This window comes from Nerophis ophidion, linkage group LG01 (assembly GCF_033978795.1).
Source record: "Nerophis ophidion isolate RoL-2023_Sa linkage group LG01, RoL_Noph_v1.0, whole genome shotgun sequence".
Lineage (NCBI taxonomy): Eukaryota > Metazoa > Chordata > Actinopteri > Syngnathiformes > Syngnathidae > Nerophis > Nerophis ophidion.
Window position 1 is genome coordinate 2,622,056 of NC_084611.1, and position 16,929 is coordinate 2,638,984.

General features: G+C 51.5%; 2 protein-coding genes across 2 annotated transcripts in view; one reads left to right on the plus strand and one right to left on the minus strand.

Annotated features, from left to right (window-relative positions):
• The window catches only part of gstt2 (glutathione S-transferase theta 2), a 142,109-nt gene that overhangs the window by 23,254 nt on the left and 101,926 nt on the right, over positions 1-16,929 (minus strand). The gene's annotated exons all lie outside the window — the stretch shown is intronic.
• grin1b (glutamate receptor, ionotropic, N-methyl D-aspartate 1b) overlaps positions 1-16,929 on the plus strand; it is a 56,202-nt gene that overhangs the window by 10,282 nt on the left and 28,991 nt on the right. Inside the window, exons 8-9 of the mRNA XM_061893646.1 lie at positions 2,894-3,006; positions 3,079-3,227. Coding sequence (XP_061749630.1) covers positions 2,894-3,006; positions 3,079-3,227 — 262 coding nt within the window. The remainder of the gene's footprint in view (positions 1-2,893; positions 3,007-3,078; positions 3,228-16,929) is intronic.

Genomic DNA, 16,929 nt, shown 5'->3' on the forward strand with positions numbered 1-16,929 from the left:
ATGACATGTTCTCTAACACGCTAACATGTGTGGTATATGACATGTTCTCTAACACGCTAACATGCGTGGTATATGACATGTTCTCTAACATGCTAACACACTAACATGCTAACATGTGTGGTATATGACATGTTCTCTAACATGCTAACATGTGTGGTATATGACATGTTCTCTAACACGCTAACATGCGTGGTATATGACATGTTCTCTAACATGCTAACATGTGTGGTATATGACATGCTCTCTAACATGCTAACATGCGTGGTATATGACATGTTCTCCAACATGCTAACACGCTAACACGCTAACATGCGTGGTATATGACATGCTCTCTAACATGCTAACATGCGTGGTATATGGCATGTTCTCTAACATGCTAACACGCTAACATGCGTGGTATATGACATGTTCTCTAACACGCTAACATGTGTGGTATATGACATGCTCTCTAACATGCTAACATGCGTGGTATATGACATGTTCTCTGACATGCTAACACGCTAACACGCTAACATAAGTGGTATATGACATGCTCTCTAACATGCTAACATGCGTGGTATATGACATGTTCTCTAACATGCTAACACGCTAACATGCGTGGTATATGACATGTTCTCTAACACGCTAACATGTGTGGTATATGACATGTTCTCTAACACGCTAACATGTGTGGTATATGACATGTTCTCTAACACGCTAACATGCGTGGTATATGACATGTTCTCTAACATGCTAACACACTAACATGCTAACATGTGTGGTATATGACATGTTCTCTAACATGCTAACATGTGTGGTATATGACATGTTCTCTAACACGCTAACATGCGTGGTATATGACATGTTCTCTAACATGCTAACATGTGTGGTATATGACATGCTCTCTAACATATTAACATGCGTGGTATATGACATGTTCTCCAACATGCTAACACGCTAACACGCTAACATGCGTGGTATATGACATGCTCTCTAACATGCTAACATGCGTGGTATATGACATGTTCTCTAACATGCTAACACGCTAACATGCGTGGTATATGACATGTTCTCTAACACGCTAACATGTGTGGTATATGACATGTTCTCTAACACGCTAACATGTGTGGTATATGACATGTTCTCTAACATGCTAACACGCTAACATGCTAACATGTGTGGTATATGACATGTTCTCTAACATGCTAACATGTGTGGTATATGACATGTTCTCTAACATGCTAACATGCGTGGTATATGACATGTTCTCTAACACGCTAACACGCTAACATGCGTGGTATATGACATGCTCTCTAACATGCTAACATGCGTGGTATATGACATGTTGTCTAACATGCTAACACGCTAACACGCTAACATGCGTGGTATATGACATGTTCTCTAACACGCTAACATGTGTGGTATATGACATGTTCTCTAACATGCTAACATGCGTGGTATATGACATGTTCTCTAACATGCTAACACACTAACATGCTAACATGTGTGGTATATGACATGTTCTCTAACATGCTAACATGTGTGGTATATAACATGTTCTCTAACACGCTAACATGTGTGGTATATGACATGCTCCCTAACATGCTAACATGCGTGGTATATGACATGTTCTCTAACATGCTAACACACTAACATGCTAACATGTGTGGTATATGACATGTTCTCTAACACGCTAACATGCGTGGTATATGACATGCTCCCTAACATGCTAACATGCGTGGTATATGACATGTTCTCTAACATGCTAACACACTAACATGCTAACATGTGTGGTATATGACATGTTCTCTAACACGCTAACATGTGTGGTATATGACATGTTCTCTAACACGCTAACATGTGTGGTATATGACATGTTCTCTAACATGCTAACATGCGTGGTATATGACATGTTCTCTAACATGCTAACACGCTAACATGCTAACATGTGTGGTATATGACATGTTCTCTAACATGCTAACACACTAACATGCTAACATGTGTGGTATATGACATGTTCTCTAACATGCTAACACACTAACATGCTAACATGTGTGGTATATGACATGTTCTCTAACATGCTAACACACTAACACACTAACATGCGTGGTATATGACATGTTCTCTAACACGCTAACATGTGTGGTATATGACATGTTCTCTAACACGCTAACATGTGTGGTATATGACATGTTCTCTAACACGCTAACATGCGTGGTATATGACATGTTCTCTAACATGCTAACACGCTAACACGCTAACATGCGTGGCATATGACATGTTCTCTAACACGCTAACATGTGTGGTATATGACATGTTCTCTAACACGCTAACATGCGTGGTATATAACATGCTCTCTAACACGCTAACATGTGTGGTATATGATATGTTCTCTAACATGCTAACACGCTAACACGCTAACATGCGTGGTATATGACATGCTCTCTAACACGCTAACATGCGTGGTATATGACATGTTCTCTAACATGCTAACACGCTAACACGCTAACATGCGTGGTATATGACATGCTCTCTAACACGCTAACATGCGTGGTATATGACATGTTCTCTAACATGCTAACACGCTAACACGCTAACATGCGTGGTATATGACATGTTCTCTAACACGCTAACATGTGTGGTATATGACATGCTCTCTAACACGCTAACATGTGTGGTATATGACATGCTCTCTAACACGCTAACATGCGTGGTATATGACATGTTCTCTAACATGCTAACACGCTAACATGTGTGGTATATGACATGCTCTCTAACATGCTAACATGCGTGGTATATGACATGTTCTCTAACACGCTGACATGTGTGGTATATGACATGCTCTCTAACACGCTAACATGTGTGGTATATGACATGTTCTCTAACATGCTAACACGCTAACATGCGTGTGCAGCCCATTTGGAAGGTTTAAAGTCAACAGTGAAGAGGAGGAAGAAGACGCCCTCACCTTATCCTCAGCCATGTGGTTTTCGTGGGGAGTACTGCTCAACTCCGGTATAGGAGAAGGTGAGTGCCATCACCTGCGGATAGAGGCGTGCTGGTGTCCGGACTAATGCCGCCTGGCCTCCGTCCTGGCAGGAGCCCCACGGAGTTTTTCGGCGAGGATTCTGGGAATGGTGTGGGCAGGTTTCGCCATGATCATCGTGGCCTCGTACACCGCCAACCTGGCGGCCTTCCTAGTGCTGGACCGGCCTGAGGAGCGCATCACTGGCATCAACGACCCCAGGGTAGAGCCTCACGCCGTCATAATGCCACCCTTCACCATCATCATAATGCCACCCTTCACCATCATCATAATGCCACCCTTCACCATCATCATAATGCCACCCTTCACCATCATCATAATGCCACCCTTCACCATCATCATAATGCCACCCTTCATCATCATCATAATGCCACCCTTCACCATCATCATAATGCCACCCTTCACCATCATCATAATGCCACCCTTCACCATCATCATAATGCCACCCTTCATCATCATCATAATGCCACCCTTCACCATCATCATAATGCCACCCTTCACCATCATCATAATGCCACCCTTCACCATCATCATAATGCCACCCTTCACCATCATCATAATGCCATCCTTCATCATCATCATAATGCCATCCTTCACCCTCATCATAATGCCACCCTTCACCATCATCATAATGCCATCCTTCATCATCATCATAATGCCACCCTTCACCCTCATCATAATGCCACCCTTCACCCTCATCATAATGCCATCCTTCACCATCATCATAATGCCACCCTTCACCCTCATCATAATGCCACCCTTCACCCTCATCCTAATGCCACCCTTCACCCTCATCATAATGCCACCCTTCACCCTCATCATAATGCCATCTCTCACCCTCATCATAATGCCACCCTTCACCCTCATCCTAATGCCACCCTTCACCATCATCATAATGCCACCCTTCACCATCATCATAATGCCATCCATCACCCTCATTATAATGCCATCTCTCACCCTCATCATAATGCCATCCATCACCTTCATCCTAATGCCATCCATCACCTTCATCCTAATGCCACCCTTCACCCTCATCATAATGCCATCTCTCACCCTCATCATAATGCCATCCATCACCTTCATCCTAATGCCACCCTTCACCCTCATCATAATGCCATCTCTCACCCTCATCATAATGCCACCCTTCACCATCATCATAATGCCACCCTTCACCCTCATCATAATGCCACCCTTCACCCTCATCATAATGCCACCCTTCACCCTCATCATAATGCCATCCTTCACCCTCATCATAATGCCACCCTTCACCCTCATCCTAACGCCACCCTTCACCCTCATCATAATGCCATCTCTCACCCTCATCATAATGCCACCCTTCACCCTCATCCTAATGCCACCCTTCACCATCATCATAATGCCACCCTTCACCGTCATCATAATGCCATCCATCACCCTCATTATAATGCCATCTCTCACCCTCATCATAATGCCATCCATCACCTTCATCCTAATGCCACCCTTCACCCTCATCATAATGCCATCTCTCACCCTCATCATAATGCCATCCTTCACCCTCATCATAATGCCATCCATCACCTTCATCCTAATGCCACTCTTCACCCTCATCATAATGCCATCTCTCACCCTCATCATAATGCCATCCTTCACCCTCATCATAATGCCATCTCCCACCCTCATCATAATGCCATCCTTCACCCTCATCATAATGCCATCCATCACCCTCATTATAATGCCACCCTTCACTCTCAACATGATGCCATCTCTCACCCTCATCATAATGCCATCCTTCACCCTCATCATAATGCCACCCTTCACTCTCAACATAATGCCATCGCTCACCCTCATCATAATGCCATCTCTCACCCTCATCATAATGCCATCTCTCACCCTCATCATAATGCCAATCTTTACCCTCTTCATAATGCCATCTCTCACCCTCATCATAATGCCATATTTTACTCTCATCATAATGCCATCCCTCACCCTCATCATAATTCCATCCTTCACCCTCATCTTAATACCACCCTTTACCCTCATCATAATGCCACCCTTCACCCTCAACATAATGCCATCCTTCACCCTCATCATTCATCATGATGCCATCCTTCACCATCATCATAGTGCCATCCTTTGCAGTTGTCATAACTTTGAATCGTCCTCTGGTCGCCATGCCGACAGCTGCGTAACCCGTCGGACAAGTTCATCTACGCGATGGTGAAGCAGAGCTCGGTGGACATCTACTTCACCATCATCATAATGCCATCCTTCACCATCATCATAGTGCCATCCTTTGCAGTTGTCATAACTTTGAATCGTCCTCTGGTCGCCATGCCGACAGCTGCGTAACCCGTCGGACAAGTTCATCTATGCGACGGTGAAGCAGAGCTCGGTGGACATCTACTTCACCATCATCATAATGCCATCCTTCACCCTCATCATAGTGCCATCCTTTGCCGTCACCCTAACGCCACATCCTCTTGTGGTCGCCATGCCGACAGCTGCGTAACCCGTCATACAAGTTCATCTACGCGACGGTGAAGCAGAGCTCGGTGGACATCTACTTCACCATCATCATAATGCCATCCTTCACCCTCATCATAGTGCCATCCTTGGCTGTCACCCTAACGCCGCATCCTCTTGTGGTCGCCATGCCGACAGCTGCGTAACCCGTCGGACAAGTTCATCTACGCGACGGTGAAGCAGAGCTCGGTGGACATCTACTTCACCATCATCATAATGCCATCCTTCACCCTCATCATAGTGCCATCCTTGGCCGTCACCCTAACGCCGCATCCTCTTGTGGTCGCCATGCCGACAGCTGCGTAACCCGTCGGACAAGTTCATCTACGCGACGGTGAAGCAGAGCTCGGTGGACATCTACTTCACCATCATCATAATGCCATCCTTCACCCTCATCATAGTGCCATCCTTGGCTGTCACCCTAACGCCGCATCCTCTTGTGGTCGCCATGCCGACAGCTGCGTAACCCGTCGGACAAGTTCATCTACGCGACGGTGAAGCAGAGCTCGGTGGACATCTACTTCACCATCATCATAATGCCATCCTTCACCATCATCATAGTGCCATCCTTTGCAGTTGTCATAACTTTGAATCGTCCTCTGGTCGCCATGCCGACAGCTGCGTAACCCGTCGGACAAGTTCATCTACGCGACGGTGAAGCAGAGCTCGGTGGACATCTACTTCACCATCATCATAATGCCATCCTTCACCCTCATCATAGTGCCATCCTTGGCCCTCACCCTAACGCCGCATCCTCTTGTGGTCGCCATGCCGACAGCTGCGTAACCCGTCGGACAAGTTCATCTACGCGACGGTGAAGCAGAGCTCGGTGGACATCTACTTCACCATCATCATAATGCCATCCTTCACCCTCATCATAGTGCCATCCTTGGCTGTCACCCTAACGCCGCATCCTCTTGTGGTCGCCATGCCGACAGCTGCGTAACCCGTCGGACAAGTTCATCTACGCGACGGTGAAGCAGAGCTCGGTGGACATCTACTTCACCATCATCATAATGCCATCCTTCACCATCATCATAGTGCCATCCTTTGCAGTTGTCATAACTTTGAATCGTCCTCTGGTCGCCATGCCGACAGCTGCGTAACCCGTCGGACAAGTTCATCTACGCGACGGTGAAGCAGAGCTCGGTGGACATCTACTTCACCATCATCATAATGCCATCCTTCACCCTCATCATAGTGCCATCCTTGGCCCTCACCCTAACGCCGCATCCTCTTGTGGTCGCCATGCCGACAGCTGCGTAACCCGTCGGACAAGTTCATCCACGCGACGGTGAAGCAGAGCTCGGTGGACATCTACTTCACCATCATCATAATGCCATCCTTCACCCTCATCATAGTGCCATCCTTGGCCGTCACCCTAACGCCGCATCCTCTTGTGGTCGCCATGCCGACAGCTGCGTAACCCGTCGGACAAGTTCATCTACGCGACGGTGAAGCAGAGCTCGGTGGACATCTACTTCACCATCATCATAATGCCATCCTTCACCCTCATCATAGTGCCATCCTTGGCCGTCACCCTAACGCCGCATCCTCTTGTGGTCGCCATGCCGACAGCTGCGTAACCCGTCGGACAAGTTCATCTACGCGACGGTGAAGCAGAGCTCGGTGGACATCTACTTCACCATCATCATAATGCCATCCTTCACCCTCATCATAGTGCCATCCTTGGCCGTCACCCTAACGCCGCATCCTCTTCTGGTCGCCATGCCGACAGCTGCGTAACCCGTCGGACAAGTTCATCTACGCGACGGTGAAGAAGAGCTCGGTGGACATCTACTTCACCCTCATCACAATGCCATCCTTCACCCTCATCATAATGCCATCCTTGGCTGTCACCCTAACGCCGCATCCTCTTGTGGTCGCCATGCCGACAGCTGCGTAACCCGTCGGACAAGTTCATCTACGCGACGGTGAAGCAGAGCTCGGTGGACATCTACTTCACCATCATCATAATGCCATCCTTCACCCTCATCATAATGCCATCCTTGGCCGTCACCCTAACGCCGCATCCTCTTGTGGTCGCCATGCCGACAGCTGCGTAACCCGTCGGACAAGTTCATCTACGCGACGGTGAAGCAGAGCTCGGTGGACATCTACTTCACCATCATCATAATGCCATCCTTCACCCTCATCATAGCGCCATCCTTGGCCCTCCCCCTAACGCCGCATCCTCTTGTGGTTGCCATGCCGACAGCTGCGTAACCCGTCGGACAAGTTCATCTACGCGACGGTGAAGCAGAGCTCGGTGGACATCTACTTCACCATCATCATAATGCCATCCTTCACCCTCATCATAGTGCCATCCTTTGGCTGTCACCCTAACGCCGCATCCTCTTGTGGTTGCCATGCCGACAGCTGCGTAACCCGTCGGACAAGTTCATCTACGCGACGGTGAAGCAGAGCTCGGTGGACATCTACTTCACCATCATCATAATGCCATCCTTCACCATCATCATAATGCCATCCTTCACCATCATCATAATGCCATCCTTCACCCTCATCATAATGCCATCCTTCACCCTCATCATAGCGCCATCCTTGGCCCTCCCCCTAACGCCGCATCCTCTTGTGGTCGCCATGCCGACAGCTGCGTAACCCGTCGGACAAGTTCATCTACGCGACGGTGAAGCAGAGCTCGGTGGACATCTACTTCACCATCATCATAATGCCATCCTTCACCCTCATCATAGTGCCATCCTTGGCCGTCACCCTAACGCCGCATCCTCTTGTGGTCGCCATGCCGACAGCTGCGTAACCCGTCGGACAAGTTCATCTACGCGACGGTGAAGCAGAGCTCGGTGGACATCTACTTCACCATCATCATAATGCCATCCTTCACCCTCATCATAGTGCCATCCTTGGCCGTCACCCTAACGCCGCATCCTCTTGTGGTCGCCATGCCGACAGCTGCGTAACCCGTCGGACAAGTTCATCTACGCGACGGTGAAGCAGAGCTCGGTGGACATCTACTTCACCATCATCATAATGCCATCCTTCACCCTCATCATAGTGCCATCCTTGGCTGTCACCCTAACGCCGCATCCTCTTGTGGTCGCCATGCCGACAGCTGCGTAACCCGTCGGACAAGTTCATCTACGCGACGGTGAAGCAGAGCTCGGTGGACATCTACTTCACCATCATCATAATGCCATCCTTCACCCTCATCATAGTGCCATCCTTGGCCGTCACCCTAACGCCGCATCCTCTTCTGGTCGCCATGCCGACAGCTGCGTAACCCGTCGGACAAGTTCATCTACGCGACGGTGAAGAAGAGCTCGGTGGACATCTACTTCACCCTCATCACAATGCCATCCTTCACCCTCATCATAATGCCATCCTTGGCTGTCACCCTAACGCCGCATCCTCTTGTGGTCGCCATGCCGACAGCTGCGTAACCCGTCGGACAAGTTCATCTACGCGACGGTGAAGCAGAGCTCGGTGGACATCTACTTCACCATCATCATAATGCCATCCTTCACCCTCATCATAGTGCCATCCTTGGCCGTCACCCTAACGCCGCATCCTCTTCTGGTCGCCATGCCGACAGCTGCGTAACCCGTCGGACAAGTTCATCTACGCGACGGTGAAGAAGAGCTCGGTGGACATCTACTTCACCCTCATCATAATGCCATCCTTCACCCTCATCATAGTGCCATCCTTGGCCGTCACCCTAACGCCGCATCCTCTTGTGGTCGCCATGCCGACAGCTGCGTAACCCGTCGGACAAGTTCATCTACGCGACGGTGAAGCAGAGCTCGGTGGACATCTACTTCACCATCATCATAATGCCATCCTTCACCCTCATCATAGTGCCATCCTTGGCCGTCCCCTTAACGCCGCATCCTCTTGTGGTCGCCATGCCGACAGCTGCGTAACCCGTCGGACAAGTTCATCTACGCGACGGTGAAGCAGAGCTCGGTGGACATCTACTTCACCATCATCATAATGCCATCCTTCACCCTCATCATAGTGCCATCCTTGGCCGTCACCCTAACGCCGCATCCTCTTGTGGTCGCCATGCCGACAGCTGCGTAACCCGTCGGACAAGTTCATCTACGCGACGGTGAAGCAGAGCTCGGTGGACATCTACTTCACCATCATCATAATGCCATCCTTCACCCTCATCATAGTGCCATCCTTGGCCGTCACCCTAACGCCGCATCCTCTTGTGGTCGCCATGCCGACAGCTGCGTAACCCGTCGGACAAGTTCATCTACGCGACGGTGAAGCAGAGCTCGGTGGACATCTACTTCACCATCATCATAATGCCATCCTTCACCCTCATCATAGTGCCATCCTTGGCTGTCACCCTAACGCCGCATCCTCTTGTGGTCGCCATGCCGACAGCTGCGTAACCCGTCGGACAAGTTCATCTACGCGACGGTGAAGCAGAGCTCGGTGGACATCTACTTCACCATCATCATAATGCCATCCTTCACCCTCATCATAGTGCCATCCTTGGCCGTCACCCTAACGCCGCATCCTCTTCTGGTCGCCATGCCGACAGCTGCGTAACCCGTCGGACAAGTTCATCTACGCGACGGTGAAGCAGAGCTCGGTGGACATCTACTTCACCCTCATCACAATGCCATCCTTCACCCTCATCATAATGCCATCCTTGGCTGTCACCCTAACGCCGCATCCTCTTGTGGTCGCCATGCCGACAGCTGCGTAACCCGTCGGACAAGTTCATCTACGCGACGGTGAAGCAGAGCTCGGTGGACATCTACTTCACCATCATCATAATGCCATCCTTCACCCTCATCATAGTGCCATCCTTGGCCGTCACCCTAACGCCGCATCCTCTTCTGGTCGCCATGCCGACAGCTGCGTAACCCGTCGGACAAGTTCATCTACGCGACGGTGAAGAAGAGCTCGGTGGACATCTACTTCACCCTCATCACAATGCCATCCTTCACCCTCATCATAATGCCATCCTTGGCTGTCACCCTAACGCCGCATCCTCTTGTGGTCGCCATGCCGACAGCTGCGTAACCCGTCGGACAAGTTCATCTACGCGACGGTGAAGCAGAGCTCGGTGGACATCTACTTCACCATCATCATAATGCCATCCTTCACCCTCATCATAGTGCCATCCTTGGCCGTCACCCTAACGCCGCATCCTCTTCTGGTCGCCATGCCGACAGCTGCGTAACCCGTCGGACAAGTTCATCTACGCGACGGTGAAGAAGAGCTCGGTGGACATCTACTTCACCCTCATCATAATGCCATCCTTCACCCTCATCATAGTGCCATCCTTGGCCGTCACCCTAACGCCGCATCCTCTTGTGGTCGCCATGCCGACAGCTGCGTAACCCGTCGGACAAGTTCATCTACGCGACGGTGAAGCAGAGCTCGGTGGACATCTACTTCACCATCATCATAATGCCATCCTTCACCCTCATCATAGTGCCATCCTTGGCCGTCCCCTTAACGCCGCATCCTCTTGTGGTCGCCATGCCGACAGCTGCGTAACCCGTCGGACAAGTTCATCTACGCGACGGTGAAGCAGAGCTCGGTGGACATCTACTTCACCATCATCATAATGCCATCCTTCACCCTCATCATAGTGCCATCCTTGGCCGTCACCCTAACGCCGCATCCTCTTGTGGTCGCCATGCCGACAGCTGCGTAACCCGTCGGACAAGTTCATCTACGCGACGGTGAAGCAGAGCTCGGTGGACATCTACTTCACCATCATCATAATGCCATCCTTCACCCTCATCATAGTGCCATCCTTGGCTGTCACCCTAACGCCGCATCCTCTTGTGGTCGCCACGCCGACAGCTGCGTAACCCGTCGGACAAGTTCATCTACGCGACGGTGAAGCAGAGCTCGGTGGACATCTACTTCACCATCATCATAATGCCATCCTTCACCCTCATCATAGTGCCATCCTTGGCCGTCACCCTAACGCCGCATCCTCTTGTGGTCGCCATGCCGACAGCTGCGTAACCCGTCGGACAAGTTCATCTACGCGACGGTGAAGCAGAGCTCGGTGGACATCTACTTCACCATCATCATAATGCCATCCTTCACCCTCATCATAATGCCATCCTTGGCTGTCACCCTAACGCCGCATCCTCTTGTGGTCGCCATGCCGACAGCTGCGTAACCCGTCGGACAAGTTCATCTACGCGACGGTGAAGCAGAGCTCGGTGGACATCTACTTCACCATCATCATAATGCCATCCTTCACCCTCATCATAATGCCATCCTTGGCTGTCACCCTAACGCCGCATCCTCTTGTGGTCGCCATGCCGACAGCTGCGTAACCCGTCGGACAAGTTCATCTACGCGACGGTGAAGCAGAGCTCGGTGGACATCTACTTCACCATCATCATAATGCCATCCTTCACCCTCATCATAATGCCATCCTTGGCCGTCACCCTAACGCCGCATCCTCTTGTGGTCGCCATGCCGACAGCTGCGTAACCCGTCGGACAAGTTCATCTACGCGACGGTGAAGCAGAGCTCGGTGGACATCTACTTCACCATCATCATAATGCCATCCTTCACCCTCATCATAGTGCCATCCTTTGGCTGTCACCCTAACGCCGCATCCTCTTGTGGTTGCCATGCCGACAGCTGCGTAACCCGTCGGACAAGTTCATCTACGCGACGGTGAAGCAGAGCTCGGTGGACATCTACTTCACCATCATCATAATGCCATCCTTCACCATCATCATAATGCCATCCTTCACCATCATCATAATGCCATCCTTCACCCTCATCATAATGCCATCCTTCACCCTCATCATAGCGCCATCCTTGGCCCTCCCCCTAACGCCGCATCCTCTTGTGGTCGCCATGCCGACAGCTGCGTAACCCGTCGGACAAGTTCATCTACGCGACGGTGAAGCAGAGCTCGGTGGACATCTACTTCACCATCATCATAATGCCATCCTTCACCCTCATCATAGTGCCATCCTTGGCCGTCACCCTAACGCCGCATCCTCTTGTGGTCGCCATGCCGACAGCTGCGTAACCCGTCGGACAAGTTCATCTACGCGACGGTGAAGCAGAGCTCGGTGGACATCTACTTCACCATCATCATAATGCCATCCTTCACCCTCATCATAGTGCCATCCTTGGCCGTCACCCTAACGCCGCATCCTCTTGTGGTCGCCATGCCGACAGCTGCGTAACCCGTCGGACAAGTTCATCTACGCGACGGTGAAGCAGAGCTCGGTGGACATCTACTTCACCATCATCATAATGCCATCCTTCACCCTCATCATAGTGCCATCCTTGGCTGTCACCCTAACGCCGCATCCTCTTGTGGTCGCCATGCCGACAGCTGCGTAACCCGTCGGACAAGTTCATCTACGCGACGGTGAAGCAGAGCTCGGTGGACATCTACTTCACCATCATCATAATGCCATCCTTCACCCTCATCATAGTGCCATCCTTGGCCGTCACCCTAACGCCGCATCCTCTTCTGGTCGCCATGCCGACAGCTGCGTAACCCGTCGGACAAGTTCATCTACGCGACGGTGAAGCAGAGCTCGGTGGACATCTACTTCACCCTCATCACAATGCCATCCTTCACCCTCATCATAATGCCATCCTTGGCTGTCACCCTAACGCCGCATCCTCTTGTGGTCGCCATGCCGACAGCTGCGTAACCCGTCGGACAAGTTCATCTACGCGACGGTGAAGCAGAGCTCGGTGGACATCTACTTCACCATCATCATAATGCCATCCTTCACCCTCATCATAGTGCCATCCTTGGCCGTCACCCTAACGCCGCATCCTCTTCTGGTCGCCATGCCGACAGCTGCGTAACCCGTCGGACAAGTTCATCTACGCGACGGTGAAGAAGAGCTCGGTGGACATCTACTTCACCCTCATCACAATGCCATCCTTCACCCTCATCATAATGCCATCCTTGGCTGTCACCCTAACGCCGCATCCTCTTGTGGTCGCCATGCCGACAGCTGCGTAACCCGTCGGACAAGTTCATCTACGCGACGGTGAAGCAGAGCTCGGTGGACATCTACTTCACCATCATCATAATGCCATCCTTCACCCTCATCATAGTGCCATCCTTGGCCGTCACCCTAACGCCGCATCCTCTTCTGGTCGCCATGCCGACAGCTGCGTAACCCGTCGGACAAGTTCATCTACGCGACGGTGAAGAAGAGCTCGGTGGACATCTACTTCACCCTCATCATAATGCCATCCTTCACCCTCATCATAGTGCCATCCTTGGCCGTCACCCTAACGCCGCATCCTCTTGTGGTCGCCATGCCGACAGCTGCGTAACCCGTCGGACAAGTTCATCTACGCGACGGTGAAGCAGAGCTCGGTGGACATCTACTTCACCATCATCATAATGCCATCCTTCACCCTCATCATAGTGCCATCCTTGGCCGTCCCCTTAACGCCGCATCCTCTTGTGGTCGCCATGCCGACAGCTGCGTAACCCGTCGGACAAGTTCATCTACGCGACGGTGAAGCAGAGCTCGGTGGACATCTACTTCACCATCATCATAATGCCATCCTTCACCCTCATCATAGTGCCATCCTTGGCCGTCACCCTAACGCCGCATCCTCTTGTGGTCGCCATGCCGACAGCTGCGTAACCCGTCGGACAAGTTCATCTACGCGACGGTGAAGCAGAGCTCGGTGGACATCTACTTCACCATCATCATAATGCCATCCTTCACCCTCATCATAGTGCCATCCTTGGCTGTCACCCTAACGCCGCATCCTCTTGTGGTCGCCACGCCGACAGCTGCGTAACCCGTCGGACAAGTTCATCTACGCGACGGTGAAGCAGAGCTCGGTGGACATCTACTTCACCATCATCATAATGCCATCCTTCACCCTCATCATAGTGCCATCCTTGGCCGTCACCCTAACGCCGCATCCTCTTGTGGTCGCCATGCCGACAGCTGCGTAACCCGTCGGACAAGTTCATCTACGCGACGGTGAAGCAGAGCTCGGTGGACATCTACTTCACCATCATCATAATGCCATCCTTCACCCTCATCATAATGCCATCCTTGGCTGTCACCCTAACGCCGCATCCTCTTGTGGTCGCCATGCCGACAGCTGCGTAACCCGTCGGACAAGTTCATCTACGCGACGGTGAAGCAGAGCTCGGTGGACATCTACTTCACCATCATCATAATGCCATCCTTCACCCTCATCATAATGCCATCCTTGGCTGTCACCCTAACGCCGCATCCTCTTGTGGTCGCCATGCCGACAGCTGCGTAACCCGTCGGACAAGTTCATCTACGCGACGGTGAAGCAGAGCTCGGTGGACATCTACTTCACCATCATCATAATGCCATCCTTCACCCTCATCATAATGCCATCCTTGGCCGTCACCCTAACGCCGCATCCTCTTGTGGTCGCCATGCCGACAGCTGCGTAACCCGTCGGACAAGTTCATCTACGCGACGGTGAAGCAGAGCTCGGTGGACATCTACTTCACCATCATCATAATGCCATCCTTCACCCTCATCATAGTGCCATCCTTTGGCTGTCACCCTAACGCCGCATCCTCTTGTGGTTGCCATGCCGACAGCTGCGTAACCCGTCGGACAAGTTCATCTACGCGACGGTGAAGCAGAGCTCGGTGGACATCTACTTCACCATCATCATAATGCCATCCTTCACCATCATCATAATGCCATCCTTCACCATCATCATAATGCCATCCTTCACCCTCATCATAATGCCATCCTTCACCCTCATCATAGCGCCATCCTTGGCCCTCCCCCTAACGCCGCATCCTCTTGTGGTCGCCATGCCGACAGCTGCGTAACCCGTCGGACAAGTTCATCTACGCGACGGTGAAGCAGAGCTCGGTGGACATCTACTTCACCATCATCATAATGCCATCCTTCACCCTCATCATAGTGCCATCCTTGGCCGTCACCCTAACGCCGCATCCTCTTGTGGTCGCCATGCCGACAGCTGCGTAACCCGTCGGACAAGTTCATCTACGCGACGGTGAAGCAGAGCTCGGTGGACATCTACTTCACCATCATCATAATGCCATCCTTCACCCTCATCATAGTGCCATCCTTGGCCGTCACCCTAACGCCGCATCCTCTTGTGGTCGCCATGCCGACAGCTGCGTAACCCGTCGGACAAGTTCATCTACGCGACGGTGAAGCAGAGCTCGGTGGACATCTACTTCACCATCATCATAATGCCATCCTTCACCCTCATCATAGTGCCATCCTTGGCTGTCACCCTAACGCCGCATCCTCTTGTGGTCGCCATGCCGACAGCTGCGTAACCCGTCGGACAAGTTCATCTACGCGACGGTGAAGCAGAGCTCGGTGGACATCTACTTCACCATCATCATAATGCCATCCTTCACCCTCATCATAGTGCCATCCTTGGCCGTCACCCTAACGCCGCATCCTCTTCTGGTCGCCATGCCGACAGCTGCGTAACCCGTCGGACAAGTTCATCTACGCGACGGTGAAGCAGAGCTCGGTGGACATCTACTTCACCCTCATCACAATGCCATCCTTCACCCTCATCATAATGCCATCCTTGGCTGTCACCCTAACGCCGCATCCTCTTGTGGTCGCCATGCCGACAGCTGCGTAACCCGTCGGACAAGTTCATCTACGCGACGGTGAAGCAGAGCTCGGTGGACATCTACTTCACCATCATCATAATGCCATCCTTCACCCTCATCATAGTGCCATCCTTGGCCGTCACCCTAACGCCGCATCCTCTTCTGGTCGCCATGCCGACAGCTGCGTAACCCGTCGGACAAGTTCATCTACGCGACGGTGAAGAAGAGCTCGGTGGACATCTACTTCACCCTCATCACAATGCCATCCTTCACCCTCATCATAATGCCATCCTTGGCTGTCACCCTAACGCCGCATCCTCTTGTGGTCGCCATGCCGACAGCTGCGTAACCCGTCGGACAAGTTCATCTACGCGACGGTGAAGCAGAGCTCGGTGGACATCTACTTCACCATCATCATAATGCCATCCTTCACCCTCATCATAGTGCCATCCTTGGCCGTCACCCTAACGCCGCATCCTCTTCTGGTCGCCATGCCGACAGCTGCGTAACCCGTCGGACAAGTTCATCTACGCGACGGTGAAGAAGAGCTCGGTGGACATCTACTTCACCCTCATCATAATGCCATCCTTCACCCTCATCATAGTGCCATCCTTGGCCGTCACCCTAACGCCGCATCCTCTTGTGGTCGCCATGCCGACAGCTGCGTAACCCGTCGGACAAGTTCATCTACGCGACGGTGAAGCAGAGCTCGGTGGACATCTACTTCACCATCATCATAATGCCATCCTTCACCCTCATCATAGTGCCATCCTTGGCCGTCCCCTTAACGCCGCATCCTCTTGTGGTCGCCATGCCGACAGCTGCG